Here is a 15,183-nt window from a genome sequence, read left to right as displayed (position 1 = left end):
AATGAGACACAAAGAGCTTGTGGCTCTTGTTTGTACAGAGATGACTTTTCACCCTGTATGAAAAAGGAGGAGTTGCGGGTCAAAAGCTAGTGTTTCACATGCAGCGAGGACGTGTGCCTGTGAGATTACATGACCTCTTAAGGAGCTTTACTTGTGCAAAAGGACTGAAGTGATCATAGCTCAACATTGTTTTTTGTTTTACAGTAGCTCTTTGGAATTATATTGTTGTCCACATGGCATCAGAGTTGTACATTGGCTACAGCTGCCTGGCCACTCCCTCCTTCCCCTAACACTCTCATGGAAAAAGAGATTTATCTCTCAAGGCTACTCTAGGGACCAAAGCTTTCAAAAAGGACATTACTATGTGCCTTTTTTCTTGGTAAAGAAGGAGTGGTGAATACTAAGAAAGCACAAACAGTTCTGAAAGGAGACTTTATTTTCTATTTTCATGTATGTTTACGTAAGTGTTATTATTTATCACTTGTATGTCATAAGACCTTAGCTTAGGGACGGAAGCTAAACTTTGAACCCAAACCCTTTAATATCTGCACTATTGGCTAGTGGGCTGTAGTCTGGGGGGAGTTCAGACACAGCAGAGACCAATGTCCTAGAGCTCTGCCCCAACAGACAGGGGGATAGCAACTGCTTCAAGGCAGCTGGTTCTGGGAACACGAACCCAAGCTTGAGCACAGCTACCAAAGGCAGCCTAGCTACAGCACGATCCAGTCCCACACATGGATCAGGACCTAAATACTAGCTGAATGAAAACAGAGGGTTACTATTCTAGGGCAATGCGGGGGAGTTTCAAAAGTGCCCAGGACTTGACCTGCATACTTAATATTTCTTAGGTATTCATCTGCTGCTGCTTTCAGTGGGAAATGATACCTCAAGGAAACTTGCTGATCTGGGCTGTCCATGGGATTAGTGCACCTAAATTGCCCACCTGTTTTTTAGAATGGAAATAATCTGTATTACTTCTACCCTTTCTGAAATCAGCTCTGAGTAATCCACTGAATTCTATGCTGTGGCATCAAAGCAGTGAATAGGACAACTCTGCCATCTGAAAATCGTATGTGGCCAGAAATGAAACCAGCAACATACTATGTTAAAGTTTCCAGGCCTCAGATGACTTTCGGTGTTTGCTTTGGATATGGGTATCCATATGTGAAAGTGCTACCAGCTATATTGTGTTTTCCTGCGTCTGTCTCTGTGTGGCACTGGTGCACTTTGAGAAATTCTTGAAGATGAACTCAAGATGTGGGATTTTGATGGATTCTACTGCTATGCAGATATTTATATACTATTGTCATTCCATTTCACTCAGTGTATTCCAAAAATTTTGCAAAAGTGCTGAATAGTCCTGACATTTATGCAGTATGCACTTTCATATTTCTATTATACACAGCCAAACCAATTATAATCTTATGCTACTGTTGTTTGCTTGATTGCATTATGTAAAAGCCTTTCTTATAAATTGTTTCATGACTTTTGCAGCTTGCAAGAAGCAAATTCTTCATCCAGGAAGCTGAAAAGTAACAATAGCATCTCGCAGTATAGCCATGCTTGTGCAAGGCAGTCTATATTCTCCTCTGCTGTGGGAGTCAAAGGGAAATCTGTTTTTCCAACACATAAAGAACATGTAGAAAATCTAGCCTATCTGACACACTGAGACATGTATTGAATATATTTTATATAAAAATATATTCTATATATTTTCTATTCCTGCCTAAGTATATAGGCAGGAAGGGGCACTCAGAGTGCAAAGTAGCACAAGACATGCACTGTTTGAGCTGTCAGAAGAGGTTTTAAGTGGCCATTAAACACTAGCTTGCAATGGCCTTCTTCACAGAGTTGAATTTAACCCCAAACTATGACTCTATCTGTATTATCTAGTTTCAACAGAGCTCCACTCAAACAGAAGAGGATTCAGAGAATAACTGGAGTTCTGCTGTTTTCCTGTCTGCTACTACTCAATATTATGTATCTTTAATACGCTGGACTCCTGGTGTTAGGACCCATCTCTTCATTTGGCCATATTTACTTTTGATTTACACCTTTTAGACATTCCCTCACAGTGCAAATAAACTGGAGATTGTGAGGTGCAACCCATCTACCTGGCCTTGAGGAAAGGGGCAACTTTACAACTTCCCTGTAGGAAAGAAGGGTTGCACTATCAAATCATCTGCATGACCTAAAATGAGTCATTCAGAAGATAAGCAAGGCTGTTTATATTTTGACTTGATTTGGCAAATGGTTGTCACTACCACACCCTCTCCTTTCCTAACTTGTTTACGTGGATGTACAACTATTTCTAAGCATTTCCCTTAGCATGTGATGCTAATGCAGATGATATGGATGGAAAGCTGTCTTTTGTGGGAACACTGAGAACTGGGCTTACTGCAGTAATGCTTTCTTCTTTTTCTTAATTCCTCTGTAGATCAGACACGTAATTTACTGCTAATTCCATGAGAAATCATCTGTTCTGCAGGAGAAAGACTGTGTATGTAGCTACATGCAGTATGTTAGATACAAATTTAGTTCCAAGCATTGTAGTGGAGTAGGACAAAAAAAGACTCATTTGACATGGTAAAGGCCAAAGAGTTAAAATTAACATAAAGGAATTAGGAAAAAAAACCCCAAACCAAAAAAACCCCAGAAATAAACCATAGGTTTTAAACAGTAACATTTCAATGTATTGGTAAGATGACATCTCCATCTCTTGACTAGATAATTTTCTTCAAAATATACTTCAGAGGAGCAGAGAAGTTTGGTTTCAGAGTCCAGATCTTGGGCTGAATGTAAAATGGAATGCTTTGTGATATGCAAGATGTCAGCTAAGAGAATGTGAAGGCTTCTTCTGACCTGTATATCAGTGTATCAGCAGCCACTGAACACCGCTGGCAAGTGGTGATTTCCCCATAATTCTTTCCCTTCTCACCAGTGTTCCCAAGCTGTCTAGAGCCTTGTTTTAAAGGAAGTTATCCAACCGATGGCCTGTGTAGGGTAGCTGACAGCTCATCATTTTCTGTCTACTGCCAGAGTCAATTACAGTGGTTGAAATGATCCATATTCGTTGGAGTGAGCCTTAGAAGAGGGAACAGTGGGTGCCATACCCACAGGCAGAGCAGAGAAGCAACATACAAAGCATCTTGACGTCACCCACTATGTGAGCTTGAGCAAGTCACTTTTGCAACTCTTTGTCTTCATTTCACTCCACATCTTTGTGCCCTGTGAATTCCCTGGGGTACTCAGTGCAGGTGGGAAACCAATAAAAGCCCTCTGCAGAGCCATGGGAAGAGCTCATTCCTACCCATCTCAGCTGAATCCAATGGATTCTACTGCAATAACCTGTAAGAAAAACCACTGTTATCATGAAATTACATTTCTTGTCCTTGTTACCAGGCTTCCTCCTAGCTCAGCCAGAAAGCTGAGATTCAGAGATTCCAGTTGGCTAAAGATTCAGAGGTTCTGTAATGGACTTGTGCTAGCTTCAGGCTTTGGCTTCTGGTGGTGTGGCGCATCCCTCTGTTAATGAAAAGCACACATCCGCATAAGGAATGCAGCTTTTCAAATGTGAACTTCATGTAATTATGAAAGCAGTAGGAGATACGAATAATTGTTTTCAGCTCCAGATGTCCTGTCTTCTTCAGCACTGCAGGAAGATCAAGTGAAAGTCGAGTAGGGCAATAATGAAGTTCAAATGCACAGCAGGATAGTTGAAATTGACCAAAGTATGGGTAGGATCTAATGGAGTTCAAAGAAAATTCCTTTCCATATTCCTAGTCACCAAAGAGGTTTCTCACTATCATTATAAGCACATCCATTTCATGACCCTGATTACTGGGTGGGTGGTTTGCACAGCTGTCAGCCAACAGGGCTGAACTCCCTGGTGCTGGAAACTGGTTTAATGAGAGGGGAGCTACAACGTTTTATGTTCTCTGGTTTAACTGGCTTTGCTAAGAACTCCATTCCCCATCATGAAACACATGCACAGCAGGACATGGTAAGGACCATTTCCAACATATTAAACATGCTGAAAGAGTGCTTTCTAAAAGTTTCAGTAAATGCAATCAATGGACATGTTGTGTCCGTGTGTGGGCTTAGGAATGAAATAAAGGAAAATTCAGTGGAGAGTTAGGGACAAGGCAAGAAAAGCTAATTGAATAGGGAGCCCACAAAGGTTGTGCTTTGCCAGATTAATGAGTCACTGTTTGCTGTGCTCTAACAGCCCAGGAGACTGTCAGGAACTCAAAGGAAGCCATGAAGTATTGCAAGTGTGTCTTAGCAGGCAGAGCAACAGCACTGCTGGATTCAGGAGTAAAACTGAGCTCTCTCAATAGGCTGCAGGAGTTCCAGAATGACACAGGCTTCTGTTTATTGTCCCCTCTGGGGCTGCACCTCCTCAGAGCAGCTGTGTTAAAGCCACAGGGAGCAGATTTTGTCATTTAGGGCAGGTCCTAAAGGGGAACCATGAGGCATTTAAGCATGGCAGTCCAAAACTGTGAACCTGTAACCCCTCGCTGCAGCTGTTGCTCAGTCCTGAAGTTTCCTCAGCTGTTTGCACTGCATTTCTACAGGTGCCAAACATGCTGCTTCGGGTATGTTTGGTACTTCTTTCCTTATATCCTTGGAGAGTCATGCTCCGAGCACAGCAGGCCTTAAAAGGCAGAGGTAGTCTGTTATCCCCGTTTTAAAAGGCCAGAGGGGTGGTTGTATTTGACCTCTTTATGTCTCAGAGCTACAAACCTCCCCTTGTAAGGGACAGCCCACTGCTCTCACAGCACTGAAAGGAGGCATCATTCCCACCGCTTCTAATAGCAGCTTTTCTGCTTCACAAGGAGTTACAATTGTACGGGGTCTAGAAGAGAGTGTGACTTTCTAGCCTATTGTTAGGGCATTTATTTGTTCAGAAACACGTGAATTCTAAGCCCAGTTTGATGCTTGTTTATGTGTACTTCAGATTACTTCCTCAAAAATCAGCATTGGGAGTCATTTTATGTAATACTTTCAGTATTTTATGTAATACTTTCAGTAATAAAGTTGGCCTGGAAAAGTAAGAATGTACTAGGGGAACTGTTGATGGTGTAAGCATAGGAGGGAGATTCTCTGTCAACACAGGACCAAATACTACACTGGAAAGACTAGAGAGGAATTGATGTAATGGGAATGGGGTGAAAGTCAGGTCATGCACATATGTGCTAGCAGCAAGAATTTCTAATATAAAGTGATAAATGGAACTGATACGGGAGAAAAATCCAGATATATTGAACAATCAGAGGATAAATATGAAGTGTTAGTATTTCTGGTAGGACAGGAAAATATTTTACATCCATGCAGGATACTGGCAAGGCCACATCTGAAAAAATGATGATCAAAAGTAAGCCTGAGAGAGTCTGATTTCTACCTCTTAGGAAAATAGAGGGTTAATTGCCAAAAGAAAGATCATCTATTTCAGCCCAATGCTGAATGTATCATTGTGTATGAATCTATGCAGCTAGAAACAAGATTAAGGTTCCTAGATATCAGCAGAATAAAGCTCATAGCTTTCTAGCAGGAGCAGGAAAACCAGTTGGTTTGAGGTGGAACTTGGCAAGTTTAATAAAGAGATTACCTGGCACTGCTACCTGTATGAAAAAGGCCTGGACTTAATCGCCCAGGAGCTCCTTGCCGGGGACAGCTGCCCTCAGATGCAGTTGCTTGTCACTGCTACTGAAAGGCCGATGTGCCTGGAGGAAACACTTGCAAATGGGGAAGAGAATGCCAGTTTATTGTATAAAGCTGTGGAGCTCTTCCAGAACCTCCTGACTGATTCAGCTGGAGGAGATGAATCCTTGGCAGGATCTCCATCACTGGGGAGTTCTTAATGATACACAGGGTGAGATCCTGGCTCCTGTGAGGTTGATGGAAGTTTTGCTATTCATTTCTTTGAGGCCAGGATTTCACCCTGGAAAGGGAGTCAAAAGTACATGCATGCTTTCAGAGACAGAGTGACTGATTAAATACATCTGGAGCACTGCTCTTTTATCAATCATTGATAAAATAGTGCCTTTTAAATATAAACTTTGGGTAAGCTTAACCACACAATACAAACATGTTCTTTTACAAGCCTCAAAAGCAAAATCTGTTGGGAAAGATCAGAAACCATGGTAAAAAATAACACCCATTCTCTTCCACTCCAACCCCCTGAAGAGTTTAATGTTCCACTGAAATGAGTGAATAAAGCATAGAAAAGCCAGTTAAAATATTTCTAGATGATACATAAAGCTTTATCCTCTAAGGATGTAATCCAAAACCATGCTCCCGCTCATGTAATGCCTGAGAAGTGAAGCACAAGCTGGGAGTTCATCCGGATTCCAGTAGGGATGGCTGTGCCCCGCGGTGTCATCCAGCCCCGAAATGCTCAGGACCCACAGCGAACCGTCGTCTGCTCGGACCAGGGTTTCTTGCTACTTGGGGAACAGACAGACAGACACACACACACATCCCCCTTCCCCCCCATGGTGCTGCGCAGGGGGGCAAAGAGGCCTGGACGATACCCCCCGGCCGTGTGTTTCACCTGGCAGGGTGCAGAAGAGCCCCGCACGGTGCGGAACTGAACAAAGCAGCAGACACCGAGCGCATCCGAACGGGGCATGTGAACGGCGGCGCAACGCCGAGCCGGAGAGGGCAGGGCGAGGCAAGACAAGGCGGGCGACTGCCCAGCCCCGCCTGCCCGCCCCCGGCCAGCCTTCCTCAGGGCTGGAGCGGGACCTTCCCCGGTGAGTGCAGCCCCGCCCGCCGCAGCTCCCGCCGCTGAGTTTGCTCCGGTCCCTCAATTGTTTCGCTCTCACAAGAACTTTGTTTACAGTCCCTTGTGCAGCGGGCGGCATCCCCCTCTTATACTTGCTCCGGGCTGGTGTTCGCCGCAGTCCTGCCCGGCACTCGGGAGGTAAGGCACGGCTCAGCTCACTATACTACAGCATGGTCTAGCTTAGCTCAGTATACTATAGTATGGTCTGGCATGGCTCAGCTCAGTTGAATTTAGCACAGCTCAGTTTAGCACGGCTCCGCTCGGCATACTGTACCATAGCATGGTCTAGCACGGCTTAGCTCGGCTCGGCGTAGCATAGCAGGGCTCGGCTGGGCTCGCAGGCGCAGGACCCGCACACACTGAGTGCCCGCGGGGCTTCGGCCCCGCAGCTGCCCGGCAGCTCCTGGTTCCCGGAGCCGGCGGGGCGCGCTGGGGTTGCTTGGGCCCTGCAGGGACGCGTGCGCTCGCCCGCGATCCTGAGGCGGTTCCCACACCGTTCCCTCTTGCGCTGCGCAGGGTTTGCCCCAGGGGCTGGTGGTACAATGGAAGCCTCACCGTGCGGGCAGCCGGAGCCGTGCTTTGAGCTTTCCTGCCCGTTTCCCGCTCCTCTCGCTTGCATAGGTGTGCGCGGACGGGCGCGACACGCGGATGCTTTGCCTCGGTGTCTGTGGTGTGTTACGGAAGAGTTTATTTGTGCAGGGGTCTATCTGGTTTTCGTCCTGCCCAAGGTATGTCTGGAAACCCAAAAAGGTGTGAGAGCTCAGACCTGGTAGTGATTTTATCCAAAATCTTGGTGATGGGAACTTAGGGCATCCCGAGGCTCAGAGCTGGCACGCGCGAGTGTAACGTGTTCTTCTCCCTGTAGTTCAGGGCCTGATCCTGGAGCCTTGTAAGTACAAATCCTAGTTCTGGGATTCCAGGAGCGTTCACATGGGGAAGAGTTGCAGGATTGTGTTCAGGGTTACCACAGGCTGCTGGATTCCGAATGAACTCTGGCTCTCCGCTCAGTGTAGGAGGACTGACTCCTTATACTGGTTTCCATAGTCACTTTAACACAAACCCAAGTGTGAAGCATAAGCATTATGAATTATTGGAATTTATATAAGAAAAAAAGGGGTGTCTGAGATATTATGCAAGGCACAGCCTCAGGTCTGTGATAAAGGAGAAAACTTAATGTGTCACGCTGCTTCTGGGTAAATGCAAGAAAGGGGAGAGAGTTGTGGTAGGTGAGAAATACCGGCTCGTTGCACTCGCACAGAGAACGTCAGCGTGTGGAAAGCCTCCTGAGAGCACCACATTGAAATGATTCCCAGTTAAAATCTTGGAAGCTGAATGTAGAGATTCCTTATATTCCTGCTTCTTGGCTTTATGGTGAGGGAGGGAAGGAGGAGGGAAGAAATTCGGTCTGTCAGTCAGGGGTTTGGTAGAGACATTGATTTAAAAACTGACCTGAAGTGTCTGTGGTCAAATCAAATCCAGAGAAATGACTGACAGAGAGATTAATCTTTGCAAAGAATGATGCTGGCTGAGGGGTGCAAATGTGCTGGGAAGAGCCTTTTGAACAACCATAACCATTCTTATAATAGGTGTGCAAGTTGCAAGATTATTCCAGAGGTCTGCTGTAACCTGGATTATTTATCTGAGGTGGGTTTTTTTCCTGCATTTCCCTCCAAACTTTTCAAAAAATGAAACTAGTTGCTGATGGAGACAAGAATGTAGTCAAGGAGATAAGCAAGGAGACCTTTATTACTAGCTGCCTTCATTAACTGGCTAATTATACTTCAGCTGTGTCACAGGCTTTTCCCAAGGATCAGCTGAAGAGCAGCAGCAGTTTGTGCCTGTAAATGTTTGTGAGCTGTTAGCATGGTCTAAGCAATTTAAAAGGAGAAGAAGCCCTTAAAGTTTATCATTATACAAACTTATCCTCATGAATATATTCCCATCCCCACCTAGGACTCCAAATTCAGTGTGGAAATGAGCTTCCATAATCATGCCTATACAGAAGGGGAATGTTGAGTAAGATTAGCAACATAAATCTCTGCTGCTTCGTGAGTTTTACCCAGCTGCTCGGTGACTTCCCAGCTGTTTCTGCACTTGATTACAATTTCCATCACTGTTGTGCCGCAGAGTCTGCCTTGTCCCTATTTGAGTTATGAACCTTGTTCTTAAAAATCCAAATAACAGAAATTAACAATAGCAAATATAATGGACTTATGTTTTTTACGGCGAGTTCTTGGACTCAATTAGTTTGCCTGTTCTTCTGAGATGAGTTTTTGGGTTTATATTAGGTTTTGTTACAGTAGAGGGGGTTTTAGTGGGAAGCATGTTGTTATTGTTATTGCCAGTTTACAGCTGGGAAAACCAAGGCACAGGGAGATGAAGTAATTTGCTCAGAGAAACTGGAGACAGAATAGGCAAAACCCCAAGTACTCCAAGTTGTGATTCACATAAGTGAGCAATAGATAAAATAATAAAAATAAAAATAATAAAAGTTAAATGAGATTTATGACTACAGAAATTCCCATGCATTATCTTGTCCTACCTAGCTCTTTCTGAGGTCTTGCCTGGGTTGTGACATTCATCACTGAGATGTCACATCGTCAAAGAAAAATTATATAGGGCCAGAAATGTGCGGCTGCTGCCAGAAGAGAGGCAGAAACCCCTAGGAGAGCCAGAGGGAGAACATCCCCTGCTTCCATTCGGTTAGCAGCAGGAGCCAGCATACAGCAGGAGCTTTGTTCTTAAGAAGCTGATAAATATCCAACAACTTTTCTTGTAGGAAACTTCCATGCTAGAATATTGTCACCTCCAGTTCAGCAACATCTGAACACTTCAAAGCCTGGAGCAACACTTAACTGCTGCATGACTCTCCCTTGAATTGACATACGAGACATCTCAAGCCATCTTCCTCTGCTTACTGAGCCAAGGGATTTGTTCCGATGGATTTCTTCTGGGCCTGGTAGGTGTGTGTGCTGCTGGATTTCATGGCTTTTCAACTTGCATCTATTAGTGGGTAAAACATTCCTCTCTCCTTTGTCTGGTGTTAGCCACAGATTGCCAGAGAAACACATTCTTCCTCCAAGTCACCAGAGCTCCGTAAGGCAGTACTCGTGGTATGATTAGTGAGAGGATGCTGGTGCTGCCGGGTATCTTTGCCTAAATTTCTTACCCTGAAACTTGAACCAAGTCACCTGTTGGCATAAGTCAGAAGTGATTTGGCTGGCAATGAGGATCTAGTACCCTATTTTCTAGGGCTGAATACCTTTACTCCCACTTCAAATAGGTTCTGTTGTTTATTTTAGTTAGAGTCTTTCAATAGGGGTTTGTTTATTTGTTTTATATGAATGCCTGTCTGCTTACATCCTATTACAGGCAAGAAATGTGCTTCTCGGAAGCCAAAAGGTATTTTGCCATTAATTTAATTTTGGTAGTTCAGAAGATTTTTTACAAAATTAATGCTAGTTTTGACTGTATAAATGCATCTTCTTTCTTCATAAACCTCTGTACAAGACATCTAAGAGATTAAAGTTCGTTGGAGATGTATCTAAAGCAGAGGGACAAGGACTCTAGGGGAAGGAGTAAATATACTTTGACTGAATGTTAAAGTTTTTTCAGGATAATCATGTTCACTCTGACCCCAGTCCAAAGTCTTTTCAAGTTATTGGGAACTTTTCATATTTCTGTGATTGTTAGTGTTTAGACTTTGGCATAGTCATTAAAATGTATTTGGATGTGAAATACCTTTTATATGGAAAATGGTTATTTTTTTTCCTCTCTCAAATTTAATAATAAAATGTTGAACGAACTGAATATGGCTATCAAATATCAAAGATTAGCCCTATTCAATTAGTAAGATCAAAAGAAGGTGACATTTAGGGAGCACATTCTCCCATTGTGCTGAACTTCTGTGACATTTAATGGGTAAGTGATACAGCAACATAGTGGGACCAGTGAGTCTCACTGCCATGTAAGACATTATTGAGAATGCAGAACTTAGGCTCAGGCCCATGTAGGGACAGATCAATGGTGCTCTAGAGCAACCCCATGGCTTTCCCGGACTCTTTCTTTCTGATCTAAAAGGCGCTTAATTGTGCATTAGAATTTGAAAAACAAAGCAACAGAACCTCAGAGAACAGATCTATTTGCTTTGTCCAGTAAGCACTGATCAGATCCTGTTCCTGCCCTTGGAGATACCAGATACCTTCACAGCAAGACACAGAATCATGGAATGGTTGTGGCTGGAAGGGTCCTCTGAAGATCATCTGGTCCATCAGTGTCCTGCTCAAGCAAGGTCACCTAAAGAAATCTGTTCAGCTGGCTTTTGAATATCTCTGAGGATGGAGACCCCAAAAGCTCCCTGGTCAACCTGTTCCAGTGCTCAGTCACACTCACAGTAAAAAAGTGCTTCCTGATGTTCAGACAGAACCTTCTTGTGTTTTCAGTTAGTGCCCATTGTCTCCTGTGTTGTCAGTGTGTGTGCTCGGTTGCACTGTGCTCAGTGTTGTCATTAGGAGCCTACTCTGTTTTGTAGCTGCTGAACCCATTGTGGGATTGAGCCCTGAGGACAGCTGTGTACAGCAAGGAACACTACTGAGCTGAGCACTCTTCTTTAGGGCAGCAGAACAAAAGCTTTGTCAAACCAGATCTGAACTTTCTTTCTGTCAGTAGGGTTCAAGGAAACTCCAATACAAACTCTCTGACTACAGTATAGCCTGTTTGTGTGTGTGTTTAAAAATAGAGAAATCCTCTTTCTCAGAAAACACAGAGTTGTAGGAGGTACTGAGATATAAAACCAAGGGCTCTCCACAATGGATGAATATATCTTAGCAACAAGGGTGGAGTGGTGGGAAAGGAAAAGGAGAATACAAGTATCTGGCAATTAACTTCCTAGTCACAGATGTGAAGGTGATAAAAGTGATAAAAGCATTACTGCATTGCCAGCACTCTTCCTTCTTCTCTGAGCTGCATATCATGCTGCTCATAAGAGCAAAAACTACACAGCCTCTACCAGAGAGTGGTGGGAGAGTCCTGTGCACTACATGCAGAAGGAAAACCTAGTGCTTCCCTGGTGTCCCAGTCTGTTGTATGTGGTGGGGTGCACTGAGCACACAGCCATGGTAGCCTTGGCATGGTCAGAGGCTCACTAACCCCCATACCACCACATTCCCAGCAGGAATTATGAGGTCTGTTCATGGCTGCCTATAGCAGCAGAGAGTCATGGGCTCATCTTTCCTTGATCAGATGGACTCCAGTTAGGCACTGGGCACAGGGAGCCAAAAGCTGTTTTGCCTCATAATGCAGATGGAATCTAATTGTGCATGCTCTCTGTAGGACTGAAAGTGTGTGTACAATGTGGAAACAGGAGGAAAGTGACCTACTGTCACTAAAATGAGTGAGTATGACACTAAATTTCCCTCCCATGGAGTAACATGGATGTGGTTTCATGGACTTGAGTAATTTCCCCATGGAAGTGATGAATACCTCAATGTTGGACACTTTTAAGATTCAGCTGGACAGGGTGCTGGGAAGTCTAGTCTAGGTCATGCTTTGCCAAGAAAAGTTGAACCAGGTGATCCTTGTTGCCCCTTCCAACCTTGTATTCTGTGATTCTGTGTCTTAAAAGGGACCCATTACTTTTGCTTTCTGCTGGTGTTTGCTGAGTGCAGGGAACTGTTTTAATCTCCATTCCCCCCACATCCATAACTAGTCATGACCATTTGAATTTTTCACTGAATAGCACTTGCATTGAGAAGTGGTTCGCTATTAAGTCTTGGGTTTTACTGGACCAGTTCTTGCCCATGTTATTGTGATGTGTATTGAAGCAAATCTGCATAATGTGTGTGTAGAGGTGTAGCTCTAAAGAAACACTATGAAAAAGTGTGTGAGCAAGAGCAGAATTTTTAACCAAAACAGCCTTTTAACTTCACCTCCTCATCAGAAGATGTAATGCCATTGAAATCTAAACTGCATCCAGAAATACTAACTTTAGGATGTGACTTGAAGCAAGATTTAGCCCACAGCACCTTAAGGTTGGTGTCTGTCTTGGTCTGTGTTCTTTCTAGCACATGCTGATGACTACTATAAGAATTTATTCAGATCCTCCACAATCAGTAGTGTTACAAGGAAGCTTGGCCATAACCCCTTGTCACCCATTTGTCATGCAACAGTAACACTTGCTTGAACTCATGCTTTTCTCTCCACAGTGCACCGTGTGCTCAGCAGTGCCTGCTCTAGCCTAAGAACTGACGGAGTCAGGGCAATCAAGATGACAAACGAACCTATTAAAGAGATTCTGAGTGCTCCAAAGCATCCTGGTACTGTAACCATGGAGAAGTGTAATAACAATGACTGTGTGATAACCACCATCCCTCTTGTCAGTGAGTGCCAGCTGACCGCAGCAACAGGGGGAGCAGAACTCTCCTGTTACCGCTGTACCATTCCCTTTGGGGTGGTTATCCTCATAGCTGGCATCGTGGTTACTGCTGTGGCATACAGCTTTAATTCTCATGGATCGATCATCTCGGTGTTTGGATTAGTCCTTTTGTCATCAGGACTCCTTTTGCTGGCTTCTAGTGCAGTGTGCTGGAAAATCAGGCAGCAGAACAAGAAAGCAAAGAGGCGGGAGAGCCAGACAGCGCTAGTGGCAAATCAGAGAACCTTGTTTGGTTAAAGACAACCAGGAGAAGGCTGGACAGAAGGCAGAACCTTTGTAAGTCAACTTGGCTATTTATCAATAGGAGAGATTGCAAGTTTTAATTTAACTTTGGAAATGAACTGAAGTGGAAATGGAATGGATTAAGACATACTCTTTGAAACTCTGCAAGTGCTCTTAATATTTTTCTTACTGCAGATTTGGAAGTGATTCTTTTGAAGACGGAGGAAAACCCACTTTGCCTGTACAGAAAGCGGCATCATCCTGACTTCCGTGATCACAACTGCATTCTCCAACATGCTGATCATGTTGGAAAGGGACTTGTGAAAACTAAGAATAATTTGAACTGACTTGAAATGCCAGAATCTCCTTAAAATACACACTGTGACATTTGACCAAGGGAGAAGTCGTAGCATTTGAGGTGACTACAAGCTTATGGCCAGATTGTGACTTAAATTGTAGCTCAAAAAAGAAAAAGCAATAACAACCAAACACTGCAGATTGCTCAATAAGCTGATTCTTATATTTTATGTAACTTTCCCCTCCCAATATCCGTGGTACTTTTCCCCCTTTTTTAAACCAACTAATATTAATTTTGTTCTACTATTGAATAGAAATAGGTAGAAATATATAATGATATTGTCTAACCTAAATAACGGGGTATGATTATAGCTTAAAACATGAGACTTTTTTGGTTTTATAAATTAAAATGGTCAGGTTTAGCACTTTGGATTATTTTGCTATTAAAGTAAAAAGTAAATTCATTAAAATAATATTCAGTGCTGCTAGACCTTTAGAAAATCTGTTCTTGCTATCAAGATATCTTCAGCTTTGACTGCTTTATGATTCTATTTTTGTAGAACAGTAACTGTGAACATACGTACTGCTGATCTCCTCCCAAAATCTCTGTAGAGTGTGGATTGTAGTTTGATGGCCCATTCCTCTTGCAGGTTGATTAACAACTCTGTTACTGGAAAACCATAATGGTCAGTTCTGCAGACACATACTGGCATGGTCACTTTTAGACACAACTATGAATAAGTACTTGTGGAAGCAAAGTCATCTGTGTAGTAACTGTTTGCTGAATGAGCTTTGGGATTATGGATCTTTAGAAAAGCAGGTGCCAGGCGTCGCCTGTGTGTGTCTGAGATGTTTGATTCTGTAACTCTTGTGTTCCAGAGGTCTTCCAGCTTTTTTTCAGATAATGAGTAATTGAGGGGCTGGTCCCAAATTGAAGCAAACCAGAATGTTATTTCTTCATCTGTACCTTGAAGGACAAGTGGTGCGGAGCCAAGTCACAGACTTCCACCCCAGCATGTGTGAGGGGATCAGAAGGCAGAGGGGCTGCATGGAGCCCTCTTTATTTTTCCCCTCTCTGTTTTTTTGTCCTTAATTTCTCCCCACTCAAAAGGGCTGGATGTGATTTTTTAGTTTCCACTGCTGCAGTGAGTGAGGCTGATATTAATGTACCCCCTCTTTGCCCTCTGGTGCCTCTGGCATTCACAACAGCAGTGGTGATGCCACTGCAGAGCATCTCTGCCAACCAGGGGGATGCCTTCCGCAGGTCATCCCAGAGCTGTATGCTTCACCTCCTGAAATCATTCGGCATCCTGGCTAAGGTGCCAACTTTTGCTTTCCCCTCCATGATCTAAGCTTGTTACATCCATAATCTATCCCTGGATTTGTGCAGTGCACTTCATGTTTTAAATAGAGCAAGCTATATGTATGAGAGGGGATGTTT

General features: G+C 43.7%; 1 protein-coding gene across 1 annotated transcript; it reads left to right on the top strand.

The window, feature by feature from the left end:
* Positions 1 to 13,055: 13,055 nt before the first annotated feature.
* TMEM100 (transmembrane protein 100) lies at positions 13,056 to 13,460 on the top strand (the record flags this gene model as incomplete). Its single annotated transcript, XM_080629341.1, has 1 exon — positions 13,056 to 13,460. One exon carries the CDS (start codon positions 13,056 to 13,058, stop codon positions 13,458 to 13,460), a length of 405 nt encoding a protein of 134 aa, XP_080485467.1.
* Positions 13,461 to 15,183: the final 1,723 nt, after the last annotated feature.

The sequence above is a fragment of the Psittacula echo genome (assembly GCF_963264785.1).
Source record: "Psittacula echo genome assembly, chromosome: 14".
In the NCBI taxonomy this organism is placed as follows: Eukaryota; Metazoa; Chordata; class Aves; order Psittaciformes; family Psittacidae; genus Psittacula; species Psittacula echo.
The sequence above is the reverse complement of the archived record's forward strand: the minus strand, read 5'-3'. Positions and strand labels throughout refer to the sequence as shown.